This window comes from Triturus cristatus, chromosome 6, assembly GCF_964204655.1.
Source record: "Triturus cristatus chromosome 6, aTriCri1.1, whole genome shotgun sequence".
NCBI lineage: Eukaryota > Metazoa > Chordata > Amphibia > Caudata > Salamandridae > Triturus > Triturus cristatus.
In genome coordinates this window covers 343,255,054-343,279,485 of record NC_140589.1, presented here as the reverse complement: position 1 = coordinate 343,279,485, position 24,432 = coordinate 343,255,054, and the positions used below count along the sequence as shown (strand labels likewise).

General features: G+C 48.5%; 1 protein-coding gene across 1 annotated transcript in view; it reads right to left on the bottom strand.

Annotated features, from left to right (window-relative positions):
- Positions 1–24,432, bottom strand: part of ADAM17 (ADAM metallopeptidase domain 17) — a 597,876-nt gene that overhangs the window by 135,684 nt on the left and 437,760 nt on the right. The window contains exon 13 of the mRNA XM_085610726.1: positions 17,675–17,778. Coding sequence (XP_085466852.1) covers positions 17,675–17,778 — 104 coding nt within the window. The remainder of the gene's footprint in view (positions 1–17,674; positions 17,779–24,432) is intronic.

Genomic DNA, 24,432 nt, shown 5'->3' with positions numbered 1-24,432 from the left:
GGTGTCCGTTTGTGGTGCATGCAAGGGGTTTACTGTATGTGTAATTGCATTTGCTTAACCGTGTACGCCTGAGACTTAGCCTAGACTGCTCGCGCCACGCACCTAGAGGGTGAGCAGGGGTTATTCTGGGGAGTCATCCTTCGCCCTGACAAGAAGTAAAGGGTCCCTGCTTGTTGTGGGTTCACACCTACGCCAACCAGAGCCCCCTCATTTCTAACATTGGTGGCAGCGGTGAGGATTTACGGATTTGCATTTGTGGTTTGCGTATAGTGAATCACTGATCACCACGTAGTGAGAGCAGACCAGTAACACAGCCACAAGGCTAGCATTTGTTTTTGTTTTGCCAAGAGTCTCCGTTGTTAGAGCCATGCCTGGTTCACTTTCAGCCGGAAGGGCGGCTTCCATAATCTCTGGATTTGAAGACGTAGATTGGGAAGAAGACGCGCTTCTGAATCGTACCAATGAAGACTTGAAAGGTCTTTGCTCCAAGTTCAGGATTGCCCAAACTGGATTGAAAAAGAAGGAACAATTTGTGAAGGCGCTGAGGGCCTGGTATGAGTCAAAGGCACCAGAGAATCAGGTGGAAGTGGTTCCACCAGAAAGTGTCCATGAGTTTGGCAGATGCCTGTCGCCAGAAGAGTTGGCGGACAGGGCAGCAACCCGGGCACACGAGGTGGAAATGGCAAAACTTCATGGGCAGATGGATATGGAAAAACAAAGATTAGCCATGGAAGAAAAGAAACTACAATTAGAGCATGACATGAAGCTGAGGGAGCTGGAGCTGAAAGCAAAAAGTTTGGAGCTTAATCCCTCTGGTGGCAGCACACCGCCAGTACCGGCGGAACCAAGAGTTTATATTCCCAAGGATGTAGTGAAGGAGTTCTTCAGGAATGACGACATCGGGCAGTGGTTCAGAGCCTACGAGGTAGCCATGTCTTCCCACCGGGTCCCTGAGAAAGATTGGGGAGCGGGGTTGTGGGGAAGGTTCCTGAGTGAAGGGCGGGACACACTGTTAGATTTACCTGTTGATGTTCGTAATTCTTATGCCCATATGAAGGAAGCATTGATGGCTAGGTATGGGTTGACCCCTGAGTTATATAGACAGAGGTTCAGGGGTTGCACTAAGATTCCCAATAGTACGTATGTGGAGTATGTGACTTTCTTTTGCAGAGCGCTGGATGGTTGGGTAAAGGGTAGTAAGGTGAATGATTATCAAGGGCTTCTTGATCTAATGGCATGGGAGCACTTGTCCAGTAATTGTTTTCCTGAGCTACGCCAGCACCTGATAGATAGTAAGCTGACTAACCCGAGGAAGCTTGCTGAGGAGGCGGACCGCTGGGTCAGTACCAGGGTCCACAAGGGTACCGTGGGAGATTCCGCCAAAGGTGGGCAGGGTCCCCAGCAGAAGAGTGGGGGGGACAGGGGTAAACAGAAGCAGTTCCAAAAAGGGCCCCAAAATAATCCCCAAGGGAACCAAGGGAAGGGTTCTCAGCCTCCCCCACCCCAGAAACCGACCGGGGCCCCGACAGGTCCTCCTGTTCAGAAGGGGCCCGTGAGATGTTACAGGTGTAACAATTTGGGGCATTTTGCCTCTGATGTGAAGTGTCCGATGTTTGGTAAACCAGCACCCACTGGTGCTCCACCCCGGCAGGTGACTAGTGTAGCCTTGGGGGAGGAGAGGGATGTCCAAGGTGGGTGGGGTCCCGCAGAGATGTCCCTGGTCTCGCTAGGAGACCGTGAAGTGGTCCCTCCAACCCAGCTGCCTGAGAACACTAAGAAGTACAGGCAGTGGGTGACCATAAATGGCCATAGGGTGGAAGCTCTTAGAGATACAGGAGCCAGTGTGACAGCTGTCAGGTGTCACCTGGTGTCTCAGGAGCAGGTGGTCCCCAATGCATTCTATCCCGTTGTTGCCGCTGACAACACAGAGAGACACTGCAAGGTGGCTCAGGTTCCCTTTGAGTGGGGGGGGGTCTCTGGTACTCTTCAGGTAGCTGTGAGGCCCGCCATGCCTGTAGACTGTTTGTTAGGGAACGATTTGGAGAGCTCACCTTGGGCTAAGGTGGAGCGGAGTGCTCACCTGGAGATGTTGGGTATGCCGGATTGGGCGTGTGTCACCACACGGTCCATGGCAGCCAGTAGAGGTACTCAAGAGATCCTGGAGCCTGAGAGGGAGGCCCAGGAACCGGCCTCAGAGAGAAGGAGCAAGGGGCGCGGGAAGCCGGCCCCTGAAGTTCCCACGGTCCAGGAGGAAGCAGACCTTGAGGGGGATGCCCTGGAGCCTACAGGGCAGCAGATAGCTGAACTGGGGGACCTGCCGGAGCTGACCCATTGGCAGCAGGAAGGGGGTCCCACCAGGGAGGACTTTTGCAAGGCACAGAAGGAGTGCCCTTCTCTCGTAGGTATGCGGCAGCAGGCTGCAGACCAGGCCGCAGGTGATCAGTCAGGATCGCATTTCGTTTACTGGGAGAACGACCTCCTATATACAGAGCCTAAGGTTGCTGAGCCTGGGTCAGCCCGTGCGCTGGTGGTACCCCAGGACTTCAGAGCCTTCCTACTGGGGCTGGCTCACGATGTGCCATTGGCAGGGCATTTGGGGCAGGACAAGACCTTTGAAAGGCTTGTCACCCACTTTTATTGGCCTCAAATGCGCAGGAGTTCAGATACTCACTGCAGGACATGCCAGACTTGCCAGGCAAGTGGAAAGAGTGGAAGGAAGCAGAAGGCTCCACTCCAGCCATTCCCTGTGGTCGGTACCCCATTCCAGCGAGTGGGGATTGACATTGTAGGGCCACTGGACCCCAGGACAGCGATGGGCAATAGGTTCATCCTGGTCCTGGTGGACCATGCCACCCGGTACCCGGAAGCCATTCCTCTAAGGACAGTGACGGCCCCCGTGGTGGGACGGGCACTGATGGGAATTTTCTCCCGAGTGGGATTCCCTCTAGAAGTGGTGTCTGACCGGGGTACCAATTTCATGTCCAAGTACATGAAATCTCTTTGGCAAGAGTGTGGTGTAACCTACAAGTTCACCACCCCTTACCACCCCCAAGGAAACGGGTTGGTTGAGAGATTCAACCGAACCCTCAAAGGCATGATAATGGGCCTAGAAGGAGCCATGAGGCGTAAGTGGGACGTCCTCTTACCATGCCTTCTCTTCGCTTACCGTGAGGTGCCACAGAAGTCTCTGGGGTTCAGTCCCTTTGAGCTTCTGTATGGTCACCCAGTCAGAGGACCTCTAAGTCTGGTCAAAGAAGGCTGGGAGCAATCTCCCAGGAAGCCTCCCCAGAATGTATATAGTTACATGCTGGCCTTCAGGAATCAGACTAGGCGATTCAGGCAACTTGCTGAGGCAAATCTGGAAGCCAGCCAGGAGGAGATGAAGCGGTGGTACGACCAGAATGCCACTCTGGTAGAGCTTCAGCCTGGACAGAAAGTATGGGTCTTGGCCCCCGTGGAGCCGTGTGCGCTCCAGGATAAGTGGACCGGTCCCTTTGAGGTGGTGGAGCGCAAGAGTCCTGTTACCTACGTGGTGGACCTGAAGTCTCCTAGGAACCCCTTAAGGGTCCTACATGTCAACCGCCTCAAGCCCCACTTGGAGAGGTCCCAAGTGGGCATGCTCTTGGCAACAGATGCTGGAATGGAAGAGGAGACAGAACCTCTTCCTGACCTCCTGTCAGCCAAGGAGCAAGATGGGTCAGTGGATGGTGTCATCCTCTCTTCCACCCTGACCCCTGAGCAACAGAAGGATTGTCGCCAGTTGCTGGGACAGTTTTCTGACCTATTTTCCCTGGTCCCTGGTGTCACTGATTGGTGCGTCCATGATGTGGACACTAGGGATAGTCCACCTGTGCGGCACAAGGCCTACAGGGTGACTGACAGGGTGAGGACCTGCATCAAGGAGGAGGTCTCCAAGATGTTTGTCCTCGGGGTAATTGAGTCTTCTAGCAGTCCTTGGGCCAGCCCCGTGGTCTTGGTCCCAAAGGCTGCAGCGCCGGGAGCCACACCCGAACTCCGGTTCTGTGTGGACTACAGAGGACTCAATTCGGTCACTAGGACCGACGCACACCCCATCCCCAGAGCTGATGAGCTCATCGATCGGCTAGGGGCTGCCAACTACCTCAGCACGTTTGATTTAACGTCTGGGTATTGGCAGATCGCCTTGACCGAGGGGGCCAAAGAGAGGTCAGCATTTTCCACCCCAGATGGGCACTACCAGTTCCGGGTTATGCCATTTGGGATGAAGAATGCCCCTGCCACCTTCCAGAGATTGGTCAACCAGGTGTTGGCTGGGCTGGATTCGTTCAGTGCAGCCTACCTGGATGACATCGCAGTGTTCAGCTCCACTTGGGAGGAACACTTGCGTCACCTCTGGGAAGTGTTGATGGCGCTGCGCAAGGCAGGCCTCACGATCAAGGCGAGTAAGTGCCAGATCGGGCAGGGTTCCGTGGTGTACTTGGGACACCAAGTTGGGAGTGGCCAGGTGGCACCCCTTCAGCCCAAGATAGAAACCATCCTGAATTGGGAGGCGCCCAAAACCCAGACGGAGGTGAGAGCCTTCCTAGGCCTCACCGGGTACTACAGGAGGTTTGTCAAGGGGTATGGCAACATGGTTGCCCCCTTGACAGCGCTGACTTCGAAGAAGCAGCCCAGGAAAGTGATCTGGACTGACACCTGTCAGAAAGCTTTTGAGGCCTTGAAAACTGCTATGTGCACGGCGCCCGTGCTCTTGGCTCCCAACTTCTCCAAAGAGTTTATCGTTCAGACAGACGCTTCGAGCATGGTGTGGGGGCTGTTCTTTCACAGATTAATGAGGAGGGCCTAGATCAACCCGTAGCCTTTCTTAGCAGGAGGTTACTTCCACGGGAACAAAGGTGGAGTGCTATTGAGCGTGAGGCATTTGCTGTGGTCTGGGCGCTGAAGAAGCTAAGACCCTACTTGTTTGGGTCTCACTTCCGGGTTCAGACGGACCACAGGCCCCTCAGATGGTTGATGCATATGAGGGGGGAGAATCCAAAGCTGTTGAGGTGGTCCATTTCCCTACAGGGTATGGATTTCACGGTGGAACATCGCCCTGGTACAGATCACGCCAATGCTGACGGTCTGTCCAGATTTTTCCGCCTTAGTGATGAGGAACTCCCTGGGGTATGGTAGTTCTCCCCACTTTTCAGCTGGAGGGGACACGTGTTAGACCTGGCACCTTGGCGTGAGTCTCCCTTCCTCTTTTTGTCGCTGTGCCTCATGTGTTTTTATGGTGTTGGCCGCTCAGCGCGCTGTGCCACTGCCAACCAGTGTCACGGTGCGAGTGCTCCCTATGTAAATTGTATATGTTGGTTGGATTCCATGATTGGATTGTTTGATTTACTGTCAGACCCCAGTAAAGTGCGCCGGGGGCGCCAGGGCATGTAAATGCGAACACCGCTGGTGGGCTTGCAGCACGGGTTGTGCCACCCACAGATGCGCCCGGTAAAATACGTCTAAGGTCTGCCATCGCAGAACCTGCGTGCAGTCTGGTACTGACACGCCGACCGACAAGTGCCCACACTTGCCGGTCCCTGAAACCTTCCCTTAGCTGCATGTTAGTCACCCCTCTGGTAGGCCCACGGGCAGGGTGCATTGTACGCCTAAGGTAGGACAAGCCTGGATGCGTGGCATGTCCTGGTAGTGAATTACCGCCAATGCTGTTCACTACTGCAAGGCTACCCTGTTCCCATAGGCCAGTATGGGCGGCCTGGATTATTACACCCTATGATCTTAACCGACCCAGGGAACATGGTAGAAGATCGAGTTTAGTATGCCTGAACTCGGAATAATAAGGTACATCTTTTCGCAAGGTTTATTTTAATATTCCGGGTTTGCAAATGCCGCTTTTTAGAAAGTTGGCCTTTGCTTGCCTAAACCTTTCAGCCGCCTCTGCGTGTTGTGTATCTGATGTCTGGCTGGTGTGAGTGACAGGGCGGGGGGAACCCAGATGGGCAGGGCTAGGTAGCCTGGTATGAATAGGACGATCGACAGGTAGATGGGTGGGAGGAGTGCTCCTAGGCTCTGAATAGGACAGTGCTCCGCTACCTCGATGCCGGCTCCACCCCCTGTGGAGCGTCTGATGACTCTGCCCTGCACTCTGAAAGGAGAAGCCTGCGTCACGTAAACAAAGTGCTCAGAAACCGGACTGAACTAGGCAAGGGCCCCCCTGGCCTGGGAGAACAAAAGATTTGTGGTATAAATGGAGGAGCCCTGCTCCTAAGAAACTAGATCCGCTTTTGACCAAGAAGAATCTCTGCCTGAGGAGGAGGCACCGGGAAAGCTGTAGGAGGAAGACTGTCCCTATCCTGGGGGATTGGCCTGCAGTGGTGACCTTGCTGCCAAAGGAGAGAAGAGAAACTGTTGCTGAAGACTTTTACTTTACTTTTACTTTCAAGACTTGTGCTTTTCCAAAACGATCTCCAAGGGCTTGGAACTGAGCTTGCCCCCTGAACTGAGCCCTAGGACCATTGGGCTCTACCTGATCTTCACTCGCCTGCTGCTGGACTGTGGTGTCCTTTCCCTCGCCGGAGCTGTGACCCTCGTGCCCAGTCCCTCCCTGAGCCGTGACCAGGACTGCTTAGCCGCCCCCGCCTTGGGAAGAGCCTCGCTCGATCGGAGCCGCTCCCCCTACGCTGTGCTGGGCTGCCCCGTCACCTCGCTCGTTGGAGGCTCGCCGTGCACCTTCACCCTCCCGCCGGAATCGGCGTTGGTGAGCATCTCCAAGCCTCGGACGGCCCGGACGCATCTGCGTGCCCGGCTGCCCCGCTTTGTTCACCCGCCACCTGCAACACCCCGCTCTTGTCGTGAGCCTGAGGATCAGACACCCTCGTGAAGTGTGGGAGCCCCGGACGCCGCCTCGCTCTTCTGTCGAAGAGCCGCTGAAATCCCGCACCCGCCTTTGCGTCAAGAAACAAGGTACTGTACTTACGAACTCGACCGCGAGCTCGCATCGGATCCAGGGTCCGCAACGTTCTTATTTCCCTGTCATCTGCTGTGTGCTTCCTGGGCGCTGCCTCAGCCCCAAGTACGCTGAGGCCTACAGTTACCTTGTGCCCGCCTAAAGAACTTTCCATAAAACAAAGAGAACTTTACCGTATTTCCAAGAATTGTGGCCCCATCAGTTCAACGTTACTGGGCCTTGTATTTGAATCTGTTGAATCTACATAAAAGCTTATTTTTATATACTTCCTGATTGGTGTCCGTTTGTGGTGCATGCAAGGGGTTTACTGTATGTGTAATTGCATTTGCTTAACCGTGTACGCCTGAGACTTAGCCTAGACTGCTCGCGCCACGCACCTAGAGGGTGAGCAGGGGTTATTCTGGGGAGTCATCCTTCGCCCTGACAAGAAGTAAAGGGTCCCTGCTTGTTGTGGGTTCACACCTACGCCAACCAGAGCCCCCTCATTTCTAACAGCTCAGATGAAGGGGAGCCATTGTTAAGGAGTTTGGTGTAACTTCTGCATGTTGCTGGAAAACCCAAACGTGTACAAGTCATCTGGAGGTGGTTTATGATTGTTTGAGGTTTGTACACCTCCAACAGCTAGTTATCGAGGTATGGGAAGAATAGTATTCACAACTTCTGCAGATAAGCTGCAACCATATGTACACATTAAAGGTTAGATGAAAAAAGCTTTTTTTCAATACCTGGAAGGGTAGAGAGGTTACAGAGTTAGAGTAACTCCTCCTATTTATAGTCAATTAATCACTTAAATTACTCTAACAAATCAACCATGGTTGATATGGGTGCACTTCAGTGGGGAGAGATGAAGGATTTAGATAAGGTAAATACTTCAATCTTCACCGTAAGGTGAGCAAGGAAAGTCTTCCTTTTTGTTTATTTACCCTCACACACCCTAGTGGTGTCATGCTTCATCATCGGGTCACCCCGACGCCTAAAGGTCGGGGTGGGCTCAACCACAGTGTTGGGAGCTCTTGTTAGAAGTTTTTGACCTGGGGGGCTGAATAAGTTAAAATACCTCAGATAGATCCCCGGTATCCCTTTATTCTTGGGTCTATCTGGGTAACTAAAAAACAAATATTGGGTCTTATTGGGAGTCTTATGGTCCTAAGACCCTAGTGCCAACATGTTTCAGTCCTATAGTGGCCGTAAAGGTCCTGGACTTTCTTCAGGGCAAGGTTGGGCCTCCCTAGGAGACAGGAAAGGTGGGAGTTCCCTATCCTGTATGTGGTGCAAGGGCAGAGTAGCTGCTCCTTGTTTAAGTCATTGATTATTTATCAATAATGTGTTAAACTCCATCTGTAAAGAGAAGAACAAACAACGAAGAAAAACAGAACAAAAACAAAACAACATACATTTGTATGGTAATGTCATAGTATTTCTGTAATACTGTATCCCACATTGCGTGCTGTGGAAGTGATTAAAGAACCACACGTGCCAAATTGTGTCTATGACATAGTGGTTATCAAGTTCTTCCAAACATGTGCCACTCACGTCCATATCTTCACATAAAACTATTACGTGATAGATGATTGGTGGGGTGGCAATTGCACTCAAAAGACTGACAAAATTTCCTGTCAGTAAGTCTATATATTCACTAGTAACACACTCCATGCCTCACACTCACACAGATAAGCTGCAACCACCACCACCATCTTTGTGAAAACGCGAGATGCACTGGTCAGGCCAAAGGGGAGCGATGTGAACTTAAAGTGCTACTGGCCTACCTGAAACTGCAGGTAAAGTCCAGCATCACCATCCAGACTCTTGGATCCAGAAGCTAGAGAACCTGGGTCAGTTGAGCATTTACAAATTGTCCTTAAGGAGGTAGAAGTTCAGAGGCAAAGGTCCAGGATAGGGCAGAGGTCTCGGACTTATTCTGCACCAGAAAGTAACCGGAAAAACAACCAGCCCTGATTTGTGATGTCAGAACCCTCTGTATTGGTCCCTTGAACAAGAGAGTTTGAACTATTCCTTTGAGTTTCGACAAGTGGTTCTTCAGGAGGTCTAGTGGTGTGGGTGGCATGTCTGGGTGGGTATGACAGAAAGGGTAGGGAGTATCCATTCTGAATGATCTGGAGCACCCATTGATAAGACTTTTGTCCTCCAGCACGGGAGGTGGAAAGTGATGAGATCCCCTATTGGCCAATTGTGCGCCACCAACAGACAAGTAAAAGTGGTTTTGTGGTGGCTGCGGAGGTAGGGGCTGTGGTTTGGGCAGCTCGTTGCCCCTGGGAACCTGAATGCTGTTAGTCCAATCCTCGGCTTCATGGGCATTGTCTCTGCCTCTGTAGGGGGACCCTACCGATGACTCAAAAGGGGCACTGTTGCTGGGAACGAGCCGGCGGAGCTAAACCCAGAGAGTAGGCAGTGCCTATGCTCTCTTTAAACCTCTCAAGGGGAGAGTACGCTTTCACTCCAAACAGCTTTGAGCCGTCGAAGGGCAAGTCCATAATGGATTTTTGGACATCGTGGAGCGAACCCAGGTGTGGCACCTAAGAAACACGCTGTTCCTGACTGCTCTTACCAGACTGTCAGTAGTGTCCAGACTAGACTTAATAGAGTATTTTGCTGTATACTGTCTATCCAACATCAGCTTCTGTAAGCTTACACGGACGTTGTCTGAAACCATTGGCCAGATAACTACCACTTAGTCCCTTAATGCGGGTGAATATCTGATTAGAGGGAATTTGGTGTTTACCGACCTAAGGGTGAGGCTGGCCAATGAGAATATCCGTTTGCCAAATGTCTCCATCCTCTTTGATTCCCAGTCAGAAGAATGGTAGAGAATGCCCTGGGATTGAAGCAACTCATTGATTCTTGGACAACAAAGACCTCCGGGGTGGGATCTGCTGTAAGACGAAGTCTGGATCCCCAGAAGCTGGTCTATGTTGCATCACCACCTGCCTACTGTCAGGAGGGTAAAATCCTGGTTTTGACCAAGTGCCTACCAAAATGTCAGTTAAGGTCTCGTTATAGGAGAGCAGAGGCTCCTAGGTAGACTGTGCAGGGTTAAGGACTGTTAAAAGAGTAGTTTTGACCCCTGGGTTGGCAGGATGACATCAAGCATCTCAGCTGCCCTTCAAATAACAGTGGTGAAGAATTTGGATTCCTTAGTAGCCATAGCAGGATTGGATGAACATAGGCTAATGTTTGGGGAGGTGTTGAGACCACTGACATCCTGCAGGTCATCAAAAATATTGCCTTCGTTATATTGTTCACGGTCATCATCAAGATTGCCCAATTCATAATGTGGGGCATAATCCGGCTCAGAATAAGCATTTTTTTTCAAACCAACTTTATTAGGTTTATAATTCCAATCAATAATACAGCATACATCTTAGTCACTGCCCCCCCCCCCTCCAATAGTTTTCCAGGTCAATTGCTTATGGATAATTAGTACACTTCCACATTCCCCCCTCTATCCTGGTCTTGAAAGGTCATAATCGCGGGACCAGGGGTACATTATCTAATGTTCAACACATCCCGTAATATGCTACATCAATAATCCCAATAAATCTTAAACTGAACTAACTACCCCCCACCCCCTCCCTCCCTCTAAGCATGTCACATCCAGTACGTTCCCGGAACTATCAAGTCCCATGAAAAGTGTGTAGTCAGTGGATTCCAAGTCGTAAACAATTCAAGTGTGTGCAGGGCACCATTCCGGTCGCACTCAACCTATACTTATAGAGTATGGTCAAGCAAGTGCATCTGCGCGCTGTAAGGGGCCTATTCCGCATTGGGGGCTCCTAATTCTGCTTCATCATCGCTCATAGTTTCCGGGTCCCTCAATAATCCCACCAAGTGTTCCCACGCTTTAGCCGCCTCTGGCGCCCTCTCGTTCCCCACTCTTCTAGCTAATTGTAACCTAACTGTGCCATCACATTCCGCCCATTTGACAAAGTCCCTTTTCCACCAATCTAAGCTCTGGGGCCCACTCGCCTTCCAATGCATTGTAATTTCCCTCTTGGCTAACACCAGTCCCATGTCTATAAACTTGCTGGTGATCTTAGTTTTAGCTGTATGGGGGAACCAATGCAATATACAAGTCCCCAGCGATAGCTCCAACTCTCTTTCTGTTACCTCCTTCAATAGTGCTAATACATCAGCCCAATAGCCAGTTAGTAGTGGGCATCCCCACAACATGTGAGGGAAATCCACCCCTCTCCTCGACACCTTGGTCATTCCTCCGAGTCAGTATTAAAATATGCTTTAATTTTTGCCGGCGTGAGGTAGGCGTGATGCAAAATATAAAAGTGAAGCAATTGAGAGCGGGCGTTCCTGGTACTTTTCCACGCTCGCTCTACCACCTCAACCCAGGCCCTTTCCGGAATATCTTTACCCACATCTATTTCCCACTTTCGCCTATGTTCATCCAGAGGGGACAACTTCTCAGTAGTCGGGCGCTTAAACAGGCATGTGATCGCCTTAAACTTCCCCGCTGCAGTTACTACATATTGACGTCCCAACGGAACCCTAGGTTCCGCCTGGCCTTCTTTCCAGTGTGCACGTATAGCCGCGGTAAGCGCTGCATGAAGCAAAAAGTCTCCACCTCTCAAATCAAAACGCACCTGCAGGGTACAAAAAGGTAGAAGTAATCTCATCCTCAAACAAATCTCCAAGATGGCTCAGAATAAGCATAAGGTCTGGGTGGTATAACATGACTCTCTGAATCCGACAGTACAATCAGTTCCCCTTCTGGTGTTGGTGAAATCAAGACAAGCGTTGATTTGAGCACTGGTGGTATCTGTGGTGGCGCCAAACACAGTGTCATGAATGGTGATGAGAGTGGAGCCATGGATGGCATTGGGACTGGGTTCGGTGGAGCCGAAGCCAAAATTAAAGGGGCATAATCAATGTTGAGGACGGATCTGCTGATGGTAACCCAACTCGAGGTCCCATTGGATCTGTGGGGCCCGAAGAGATGCTCCAGACGGATCTGGTGCAGCACCAAAACGGTGGCTCACTGCCACCATCAGGTTTTGGAGCCGCTGTAGCGTTGCTGTCTATTCAGGGTGGGACTGAAGAGGGACGAGACTCAGGATCGGTTCCTCGAAAGGGGGACGACTCAGCAGCCTACAAGTGCAAGGAACATCACACGACTCCAAGCGGTGGGAGTAGTGTGACAAAGGAGACCCCATGCTTGGATTACTTAAACTTCTTCTGGGACTGCCTTGACTTATCTGAGGCCTGTGATCTGGATCTCCTTTGACCTTCAGACTTTGACAACTGGCTTATTGGTCACGGATGGCCTTTTTGTTTTATGGAACAGCACATAAACGACGCTGAGTAGTGTTTGAAGCAGATGCACTACAGACGTTGTGGGTCTCTCTCACCGACATTTGCCAGTAACAGTCACAACCCAGCTTAAAACCTGTTGATTTAGGGGGTGACATTGTCTGTACACTGAAGAAATTTGAGGGGGAAAACCACCGCCAGGGATGACAGAACCACATGGGAAGGCATGGAAAGAAAGGAGCTGATGTCAGTTCTTGGAGGTGCAGCAAATATTGTGGCCCCGATGTCACATGTGGAAATTCACACGGTGAGGAACATGCAGTTAGATATCTGTAACAGAATTGTTTCCTTATGATCAGCAGTCCTTCAGCATACTACATGCAACTGCATCCACATGACCCACAGCTTGAGCATACTATGTACTGTATCCTTGTGATCTGCAGCTCTTGAGCACGCTATTCACAACTGCATCCTTATAATCTGCACCTCGAGCACATTACGCACTGTATCCTTATGGTCTGCATCTCAAGTGTACTATCTACAGCATCTTTATGATCTTCAGCTCCTGAGCACACTATCTACTGCTGTGTACTTACAATCCGCAGCTCTTGAGCACACTATGCACTGTATCTTTATGATCTGTAGTTCTTCAGCAGCTCACTACACACTTCATGCTTATGATCTGCAGGTCTTGAGCACATTACGCACCACTGCGTCCTTGTGATCTGCAGCTCTTGAGTGCACCACACATTGTGTCTGTATGATCCACAGCTAATAAGCACACCATGCCCTTGTGAACAGCAGGTCTTGAGCACACCACGCACTGTCGTTTTGATGTTCAGCTCTTGAGTGCACTTTGTCCTTATAATCAGTAGCTCTTGAGTGGTGCACTACACATTTTGCTCTTGTGATATGCAGCTCTTGAGCATACTACGCACCCCGCATGCTTGTGATCTGCAGATATTTGCCTAGATGCCGCCATAAGTTGAGATTGAATTTTGTCAGTGAAGCACCAAGATAGAGCACCAGATCGGGAAACAGCAGTTACAACGCTGCTGTTACCACTCAGGTAGGTAACAACGCGGTCGTTACAACGACCGCGTTGTTACCACGCGTGGCTTTACATCGCAAGTCGTTTCTACAACTTGCGCTAGATGGCGTGCAAGACCAAGGAATGTGTTGGATTTTAAATCCAACACATTCCCTGCTGTTGCGCTAACTGGAGTAGGAATAGTAATTTATATATGCCTAAGTCCAGCGCTCCACCTAGCGCAAGTCATAGAAACGACTTGCGATGTAAAGCCACGCGTGGTAACAACGCGGTCGTTGTAACGATTGCGCTGTAACACGTGGTAATAGCACCTTCAGTGCATTGCTATCGCTCAGTGTGCCAGCACCAGTAGTAGGTCTATGAGTCTGTTTTCTGCTTTGTCCATCTTAGTGTGAGGCATCAGTTCCAACTGACATGTCTTGGGCGCACTGATGTGCTGCCTGCCCCCTACTTGTGCGAGGAATGTGCAAGCTGTGATCCTGGCTGCAGAGTCCTGAATGGTCTGCAACTTTCAGATGAGTTTTTGCTTTTGATCCTGGCATAGAGGGTGTTCCTGTAATCCACCTTGCTTGTGACCAGGGCTTGTGTGACAGTTTTCCAGGTGCTGATTGGGAGCCATTTAGAATTCTTCCTCAGCAGCTTCAGGGTAAGGGAGCATGAGGCATTTACTTGCGTGGTCATGTCAAGTTTGCTGTTGATGATTATCCAGAGGTTCTTGGCATTGGTGGTTGGAGTGGATGTCAGTCCTAGCTCTGTTGGCCACCAAATGGAGTCCCACGCTGATTTGCTCTTTCCGAAGATCACGTTTTCGGTCTTGTAGGTGATCAGTTTATGACAGTTGGTCTTCATCCAGTGTGATTTCAGTCATGCAGACACAGAACCTGATTGGGTATTGGGCGTCTTGTCCGTGAGTTAAAGAATGAGTTGCGTGTCATCGGCTAAGGAGAGGATGTTGATATTGTGAAACAGGATAATGCTGGCTAGAGGAATCACTTATTTGTTTAAGAAGGTCAAGCTCAGGAAGGATCAATGCAGAACTCTGCAGATGAGGTCATGGGCGTTCGAGGTGTACAGGGTTTTTCTAGTCAGGAAGGAGCAGATTAATCAAAATGCATGTCTTTGGATTCCAATGTCATGTAGGCGGTGGATGAGAATGGGGTGAGAGTCAATGCTGCAAAGTGGTTCTGGAGGATGAGGGCTGCTGTCTCTGTCCAGAGTCATGTTAATGTCATCCGTGGCTGCGATGAGCGCAGTTTCTGTGTTATGTTTGGGTCTGAAATCAGACTGAGTGGTGTCAAGGAGTTGGTGGTCACTAAGGTATTCGATGAGGTAGATGTTGATGATTTCTCAAGGACCTTGGCTATGAATGGCATTTAGGCTATCGGTCTGTAGTTGGCAAACATTGCGGGGTCTGTAGTGGGTTTCCTCAGCACTGGGAAAAAAGTTGCATGTTTCCAAGCATTTGGAAAGGTTGCAGAAGAGGTGGAGGCATTCAGAATGGGTGTGACCATGGCGCTGATGGGCTGCAGTCCTCTGGATTAGGCGTAGTGGTTGAAGGGGTCTGATGAGGCCCCTGAGTGGATGGACTTCATGGCGACTGAGGTTTCGTCTGCTGTGATGAAAGGCCATGTGTTTAGCATTGGTTCTTTGGATAAGATCGGGAGGCGTTTGCCGAGGTCTGTCAGGTCTGGGTGCAGGCTGAAGTTGCTGTACACTGTAGTGACTGTTATTTAAGAAACGAGAGAGATTGTTGCAGAGGTCCTGCAAGGGTGTGTTTAAGTTGGAGGTAACCGATAGTGAGGTGAAATCTTTCACAATTGCGAAGATTTCTTTGCTTCTGTTGATGCTTGCATCAATGCGGTCTGCCAAAGAGGCAAAGTGGTGGTCCGGATCAATTGATGGTTGCTTCTGAGGCCGGATGTGAGCGTGCTCCTGTCTGCAGTGTCCTGGCTCATTCTCCATTTCTGCTACCGTTATTTGCAGAGGTGCTTCATCAGTATGAGTTCCTTCGTGTACCACCTGGCCTAGGGTCTGGCTCTTGTTGTATTGTTGTTTTTGAAGGGGGCCATGGACTCTGCTCAGCAATGATTCAATTGTTGAAATTCTTGATAGTTTGGGGAGGCCGTCACTGTGTTTGGGTCAGTGGATTTTGAGAGCGGTGTTCAAGTTCTTGTTAGTGATGCCATTTCAGTTTTGGCTAGTCTAGCGGTGGTGCATGTGCGTTGGACAGGGATGACGGTGCTGAACTTGAAGAGGGGGCTGTCTGTCCAGGGAACTGGTGTGGGCTCGTTGACTCACATGTTGCTGAAAAGGATGAAAATTGGGTCCAGGAGGTGTCCGGCGACGTGGGTAGATCCCTTTACTCATTGGGTGAGGCTCAGGCTTCCAAGGTCTTCAATGAGTGCTCTCGAGTTGGGGTCGGTGGGGGCTACGAGGTGGATGTTCAAGTCTCTGAGTAGGATGTAATTGCTAGCAGTCAAGTGGTGCGACAAAGCCCTTGATGGTGTTTGTGAAGTTGGTGTGCAGTCCTGGTGGTCTGTAGAAGACAGTGCCGCTTAAGGTGAAGTTGGCTGTGATTTGGAGCTTGAACAACAGGTGTTCCATGTTGGAGGATAACATGTCCGTGTATGTGGTGCAGCTGATGGTATTCTTGTGGGTGATGGTGATTAAGCCTCCGGACTTGTGAAGTTAGTCTAGCCTGGCAATCCTGTAGCCAGGGGTCGGCAGCTGTGGTGATGCAGGGTACAGCCAGGTTGCCGTGATCAAAAGTAGGTCAGGGGCATTGTCGTGCAGCAGGTCCTAGATCTTTGTGGCTATTTGGTGAGTGAGCAGGTGTTGAGGAGCATGCATACAAGTGTGGAGTGTTGTGCGGGTGGTTGCCTGACTGTGTGAGTGTCAGCGTGTGGGGTGTTGGTGCAGTGAGTGTTGGGTGTGGGTACGTGCCTAAAAATTAGCAGGAAGCTCAGTGAGAATGCTCCTCAGTGTTGTGTGGTGCAGTAGATGTGTGTAGAGTAGAGGCTGGAGATTGAGGGAGCAAAGGTTGCAGCATGGTGGCAGCAGGAGGTCCAGGGTTCCTGGTGCAGTCCAGGTGTGGACGAGCATGCACGGGTGTGTCTTTGACACGCCACCTGCATGCCTCTGCTGCGCGCCCACACTGTGGTCGCCATTAAGTAGGTCCTGGGAGGGGAGTGATTTAACTTCCTGCTCAGGTTTTTTAAAAATTCTTTTTATTGGCATTTATTATTACAGTTGTTACACATATGTATTTGTCCGCATTAACATGGTACATGTGTATCCAGTCAGCTAGTATCCTTTTAGGCATTTACAATTACTTCAAGTTCATGTAGATGCTGTATGCGCTGTAGCAGGTGTTTGCCAAGTAAAGAAAAACCAGGGGGGGGTGAACCAAACTAGGGGTCGTCATGGAGTTTTAGGTGGTACAGCCAGACTAGGGCACTCATGGTCCCCCAAGTATCTGAGTGTCGGCACAGTTGTATCTCACTATGGAGAATATGGGCGTGCAGGCGGGCACGCGGAATAGGTGAATGGGTCGGTGTGGTGGGGGCGAGAGACCAGCAGGCCCCAGGTAGGTGTGAATTATCAGGAGGGGGCTCCGGCTGTGTGGGCTTGCACAGTAGACAGCTGTGTGGCGTCGGGGGTTGTCGCACTCGTGATCGAGTCGTCCTGGGACAGACTGTTTGAATTGGTGTAGCAGGAGCGCCCATTCCAGGGAAATTGGGGTTTTTCGTATGCCTTTCAACTTCTTGCTCAGATGATAGGAAATTCTGTGATGTCACTTCCTGTGCAGATAAATGGTGGAAAATCCAGTGATGTCACTTCCTGTGCAAATGAATGATAGGAATGACTCCTCTTGCTTGGCTTCTTCTATTAAAGACTGTTTGAGATCCCACCACAGACCTCCCTTTATCCTCAGATCCCTCTTTCTTTCACATTCACTGGTTTTCTCCCTCCTTTTCTTTGCCTCCTCAATTGAATTGTCTAGACTGTTCTCAGTATTACTCTCCCTCCCCACGGTAACAATTGTTAGCCATTTGTCACCCACCACTCCTTCCACCAGTCCTCAGATTTCTTTTTTATCCAGCCTCTTTATTTTTGGGTTCTCCCACCTAATAGTTTTAATACCCTTTGTTTGACTTTATATTCCCCAACTTCATATTTTGCACGAGTTTTCAAATTCTATTAATTTCTGAGAGTTTTTGTGCAGTTTTTAAAAACATTATTAGACTCACCTGGACTTGATAATAGGTCCTTGATAATGTGACTTTTTACAGGCATTTCTTATTTGTGATATTCAGCAAATCAGACTTTTGATAAATTATTTTCACCAAGTTGTTCATTTGTCAGATTCACGAACTTCAGACAAAAGGAGCAGTTCTTACCAGTGCAAAATGATTCTCCTTTGCAGGTAGCATTAATGGCCTCCTGACACTTTTTCTGGGCTGTTTCAAATTGACAACCTTTGCAGCAAGGGCTGTTACGATCACTGTTTGGAGGAAAAAAAAAAAAAAAGAGTATAGTAATGAACTGGAAGAAAACAGAAAATAAAACTAGTAAATTTGAAAGAAAGAACAAATAACAATAGCATGTTGATTGGCTACCCATGCATGCAAAAAGAGAAATGTGACTAGAAGCAGTCTTACACATTTAGTGCACAACATACAATGCTATATAGGGCCCTTTCCTGAGATCTGTGAAGTGCATATTATGTCAGCAAGTTCAGAAATGTACTATTGGAAGTGAATGAATGAGAGCGAGAAAGTGAGAGAACAAACGCACTTCTGTGTATGTCCTTGTCGTACGCTGGCATTCAGCTCGATGCAACTCCCCGAGGCTGCCTTGTGAGAGCAGGACATACAGCGAGGTGAGTGCGAGTTGGGGCTAGGTACAGACAGCGGGCCGCTCTGCTTCCTAATTAGACTTACCTGCAAGCGGCCGGCCGCTGCCATTCTTCTCCGAGGAGGCGGGTGCACTAAACAGGCCATAGGTGTATCCTTGTTCCTAGGGAATTCTGGGTCTCAGAATGCCCTCTGCTGGAACATATCTTGCCCAATCCAAAATGGCCACCTGGCCTTTACTTACCTGAAATCTACCAATTCAATATGGCAGCACCCTGTTTTTGAAGTAATTTCCTATTTGCTAAGTTTATAAGGGAGGTAGTCCTTTTTAGGTCGAGCTTAGAGCAGCGCACATGCGCTGTTCTAGGAGAGGCCCTCTTGGAGCTGACCAGCACTTTTCAAAAGCTCATGCTTGTGGCTATTTTTCCTGCAATATTTTAATTGGCGTTTGCGTGTGTCTTTGTAAAAAGACAGCACGCAATTGGTTAAAGGCGGGTGCATGTCTCGCCTTTCCCAGCCAATGTAACCGCCCACGGCCTAAGGCTTGCAGTACCGCGCACAGGCACCATCTGTTTTAAATTATCATGCCCAGACGAGGGCTCGATAATTGAAAACAGATTGCCTGGTGCTCGCTCTCGCACGCACCACTCGCGGGCTTATTCTTGCCATTGTATTGTGCCTTTCACCTACTCCTCCCCGTTCACCAGTTGTGCCTTTTTGCACCACTCGCGGGCTTGTTTTGAGAATCTGGTCACCCTACTTGAATGCTGGTAAATGTGCAACAACTTTAACTTTGTTGATTTTGACTGCCGAGTCATGCCTCATTCATTCCTCTTACATTTGTTGCTATGAGATACCGGAATGCGCACACTATCCTTTCTTCTGCCGAAGCTTTCTGGTTTTCATAGTTCTTCCCGAACAGCTGTAATGTTATAACCTGACGAGAATAAATAAGTAAAGGCAGGATTCTATCCACCCTTTGTATAACACATGTAAACAAATATTTCCAAGGAAGATGTTTTTGTGCACATGGCGAAGTATTAATAAAGTAATTAAAATGTTACTAAGTGCGATGATTCCTGTCAGAATAGGTGTTTCGTTGATGCCAGTACACCGAGCTTCTGATTGGAAAACGTGAATATAAAAGGCAGTGAAATGGTGCATGGCTGCAGCTTCTGTTTGCAGGCTGAACCGGCCAGGGACAATGGCCCGGGTGTAGACGGGCTGAGGGAGGAGTAGGGAAGGCGCAAGCATACGTAACTCTCAACATTTGTTTTCGGATGCCCAGCCACTCATTGAAAGTTCTGCAGGATTTCATTAAAGCAAGCACCGGCGACGCCTAAGACTTCTTCAAAACTTAGCCTTGAAATCTCAGTGACAAAGCGTGTTTTTCTGTTATTTCTATTTTCGAAAATGGAAATGAAAAAAAAAAGCTTTGTGAGAGCAGACGAGGATATGCTCAGGCATGCCTGGGCTTTTTCGGTTCGCCCTAGCGTCAACAGGTGACAGGCGTGCAAGAATGCACACAGCTGAGCCCGTGCAGGGTCTGCCGTCACTCTCCTCAGAGGCAGGCGGCTGAGGACAGGCAGCTCGGAGCAGGCAGCCCAGACAAGTCTGTGCTCAATCTGTGCAGTGACCCTACGGCCTACTGCAGCGCGATGCAAGCCCTGTCTTGTGCCCGGGTAGTCTACTCTCTGAAGCTAAAAGTTCTACGTATCACTAAAGATATATCTAAACAGGTGCACATTGATAGTGGCATACACCTGGTTTAAGGAACAGTCCAAGAAATGCCACCACCATTTACACTGGATTTTGGAAATCATCACCAAACTATTTCCTTTCATCTCATCTTCCAACCACATAGCTATTCTAGAAGTTCCCTGATAGAGCAGACACAATCCGTATATATAACTGAGAAACCAGGATTATTTCTTTATCCTCCTAATTCTGTCAAAAATTCTGTTATTCCACTGAAGATTATTGGTCCCATTAAGAGCTTGTCAAACCTCCTGGAAATGACAAGTATGATTAATTTCCTTCAGGGAGTGCCAAACCAAAACCAGGAGTTTGCTAATCATTTAGAGAAACCAAGGGAACTGATTTTGCTACTCCATCGGGAATTTGATTGTGCCATTACCATTGAACCCGGAGCCACCATTCAATTTGGAAGGATCTATTCCCTCGCCGAATCTGAGGAAGGAAACCCTAAGGTTATATCTGGAGGAGAACTTGCGGAAAGGCCTTATACATCCTCTGCTGGTGCTTCCATGTTCTTTGTTCCTCCAAAGGTGGATTAATTAAGACCTTGCAATTACTAAAGAGGATTAAACAAGATCACAGGAATCAAGGATATTTTGGAGTCTATCAGAAATTCTAAGCTCTTCACCAAATTAGACTTACATGGAGCTTACCACCTATTACGCATCAAAGAAAGAGACAAGTGGCATTTTGAATACCATGTCCTGCCCTGGGGTTGTATCAATGTTCCAGCAGTCTTCCGAAGTTAATTGGACCATACATTTGCTGACATGCTTTTTTTTTTAAAGTATCTTTATTGACATTTTCAATTTGTGCAATACAAGTCTTATAAAATAGGCATATTTAAAACCGTCACATTTGCTGACATGCTTAATCAATTTGTGTTAGTCTATCTTGATGGCATTCTAAAGACCCCTCCTTCAGCAATTCAGCCAGGTATCACATAGTCTCAGTCGGAATCAGCTGTTTTGTAAGCTGCCGAAGTGTGACGTTGACCAACTCAAAGTAGAGTGCATAGGCTAATGGGTCAACAGTACTGGATTCTCTATGGATAAGTGGAAGGTTTATGACATTCTGGATTCGCCAACTCCGTCTAATGTGAAAGAAACCCAGTGTGTCCTTGGTTTTGAAAATTTCTAAAGGCAGTTTATGGAAAACTTCGCACAGTTAACTAGCAGAATTACCCAAATGCTGAAGAAAGACATGCCCCTTTACGGTTTCCAATAGAATGATCAAGGTGAAGAGGCCTTTATAGATTTAAAGAAGGCCTTTATGCAATCATCAATCTTGCCTCATCCGGTAAAGTTCATTGTGGGGACAGATGCCTCAGACCGTTGGAGCTGTGTTTCTACAACATCAGGATGATGATGGTCTTTAACACCTTATCTTTTATCTGTCCCATATCTTATCTGATTCAGAGAGACATTACTTTGTTCTAGAAAGAGAACCCCTGGCAATGATAAAAGCCTGAGTCGAGACATTTCTTAATGGGGTCCCAAGAACCTTTTGAAATCCGGACAGATCATCGTAATCTCCAGTGCCGCCGAAATATGCAGTGTAGAAACAGTAGTCAGGCCTATTGGACTTACTTTTTATAAATCAGTATGACTTTGTATTACTTATATTTCTGGCACTAACAATACTCTAGTGCATGTTCTGTCACCCAGATATCCTGAAACTGTCCGAGAAGTGTGAACAAGACCGAGAACGATTATAATAGTCTGTCGATACCGAACGCAAACAATACCGACGATACCTAAAGGCTTTTGGCCTTAAATAAAGTTTTCCTAACTTGAGCTAAGATAAGCACATCCGAACCCAATGGCGGAAAAAAACAATCTGAGGATGGAGAGGATGCCCATGCGCACTGTAGTCCAGGGGAGGAGCCACCTATCTCGTGATACTTTGAAGACTCTTCCAGGACAACAATGTGCAATCATCCGGACCCAACACTAGGCGGCGATCTATGCACAGATATGAATTCAGCAGCCCACATGCCTCGAACATCCTGAAACTCAGTCAATCTTTGAGCAGAACATTCTTCCTTCACAATGAATCGAAGGAGTAGCTCTATCCTTCCTTGACAAGATTCAAGCTGATTGCACCAAAGTCTCTCAAAAAGAAAGAAACTCCTTAGAAGGAGTAACTGTTGAGAAGAAGAATTTAATGTTCCTAGGAAGAACTCTATTCTCTCCATCCAAGACACTCTGCCTCGAGGTTTTCAAAATGTGTCACAAATTGAGAGCTTCTGGTCACAGGCGTGTAAATCCACTGTGGAACTCATGCTTCACTCCTTTTGGCAGCCTTCTATTCGAGAACACACTCAATTGTATATTGGTTTTTGTCCTGTCAGTGCCCAAAACCAGACATCCAACTCTCAACTTTCAGGGCTACTTCCGTCTTTACCTGTTCCTCCATAATCGTAGCATATTGTCTCCATCGATTTTATCACTGCTTTACCCCTCTCTAAAGGGAATAGTGTCATACCGTTTACCACTGACTATTTTAACAAGAGGGTTCATTTCACTGCTCTAAAGAAATTAAACTTCGTAAAAGAAATGGGCCGGATATTTTTTCAAGATGTTTTCCGGTTACATGAGCTGCCTCAAATTATAGTTTCTGATTGTAGTTATCAATTTGTTTCTCATTCTTGGAAATCTTTTTGCAAGTCCCTTCAAATTGAAGTGGCACTGTCCTCCGGTTTCCATCCTCAGACCAATGGCCAAACAGAACATGTCAACCAAGGTCTGGAACAATTTCTTCATTGTTTTTGTAACTCCACGAAAAGTGATTGGTCTTCCTTTTTACCCTTAGCGGAGTTCTTTCACAACAATGCAGTTCACACTTCAACTAAGTTTTACCCATTTTTCTGTCTGTATGCTCTTCACCCTAAAATCTTTCCTTCACCCCTTACTGGTCCAGTACTGGTCTCTGCAGCCGCTGGATTCCTTCAGAAACTGTAGTCCATCAGACGTAAGATCTCTTTTAACCTAGTGGATTCGAAGACAAGGGTAAAATCTTTTGCTGATCTCCATCACACTGGTCCAACTGCTTATAAGATAGGAGACAAGGGGTGGCTTTCCTCTAACCTTTTGCCTGCTTACCTTTCTCACAACAGATTCAAACCATGATTTTATGGTCCTTTCAAAATTGTTTATATCATTAACCTGTGGTCTTTCGGGTGCAATTGGCCCTATATTGGAAGATTCATTCCGTATTCCCTAATTCCTAATTAAAGCCTTACTGGAAGATACCTTTCAGCGACTCTTTTCCCAACCTTCGCCCATTATGGTCTAAAGGGTCCTGAATTTGTTGTTCAAGAGATTTGTGGTTCCTGCTTTTTAAGAAAGAAATTGCAATTTCTGATTCACTGGAAAGGGTATCCTCCTAGTGAACGATCCTGGGAGGATGCTTCCGCTGTTTATAACCCTGTTTTGCTCCAGCACCTTTTCTGGCACTTTCCAAATAAGTCTGGAGCTTCGAGAGGGGGGCATATCTCTTAGAGTCATCAATACAGCCACAGCTGCCTCTCAGTCTCCGCCTCTTGAGCTTTAATGGCACCCCTTCAGCAGCACTTTATGGCGCATTTACTCTTACGCATCGAGGGCATGTGCAACTGCGCCCTACCCAGCTCCACCTAATATGTTTCCAACCAGTCCCAGACCTCCACGGCCTCTGTTACTAAACAGCATCATTATCAGTTTAGCCAGTTATAGAAGCATAAATTGGATGCCATGTTCTCAAGAACTCATTTCACTACTGTGAAAGTCACTCTCTGTCTCCGGATGGCAAGGACATCATCTTAGAAGATGGCTACCTATGGTTCCCAATCGAGTTGTCAGCCCACTTTGCTTTCTGCAGAATAATCTCTCGATTTTGCAGTGTTGTAGTTGGGCCACCACTGGTCAAGGGGGAGCCCCTGAAGGAAGGCCTTCTTGCGGGGACCTGGTGAGCCCTGTCAAAAGTGAAAAACTGGGGGAGCGCCTCTGGGCCACCACCTTAGTTAGCCAGTGCTTTTAGTAGGCCACCTTCTCCGTCCCCTCTTCGCCTTCAGGCAATCCTATCAGGCAGATGTTGTTCCTATGGTTCTGTCCTTTTGCATCCTCCACTCTGCTTTCCAGAGTGAGCAGTTTGCTGGTCATTTCTGTCATCTACATTTCAAGCCTTTCAACTCGAGGATTAAGGTCCGCCAAGTTCAATTCATTCAAACACAATTTTTCAGCCAAGTTATTTTGGCCTTGGTACATGTAGCCCAGATCCACTACACCAGGGGTGATCTTCACCTCCAGGGCTTCGCTTGAGGTTGATATTTTTTCCAAAATGTTGTCAAGTTTAGCAGATTCACCATGGACGTGTAGCAATCCCAATCCTGTTCCTTTGGATCTACCCGTTCGCCCTCACAGGGTTGGAATTTGGCCTGGGAATACAAGCTTGCATGGGTGGCCACAACCACCTTTCCACGGTGCATGGCACTCATTATAGAGGGAGGCCGGTGTCTACCTCAAGTCATGTTTCAAGTTGAGTTGACCCTCTTTAATGATCCT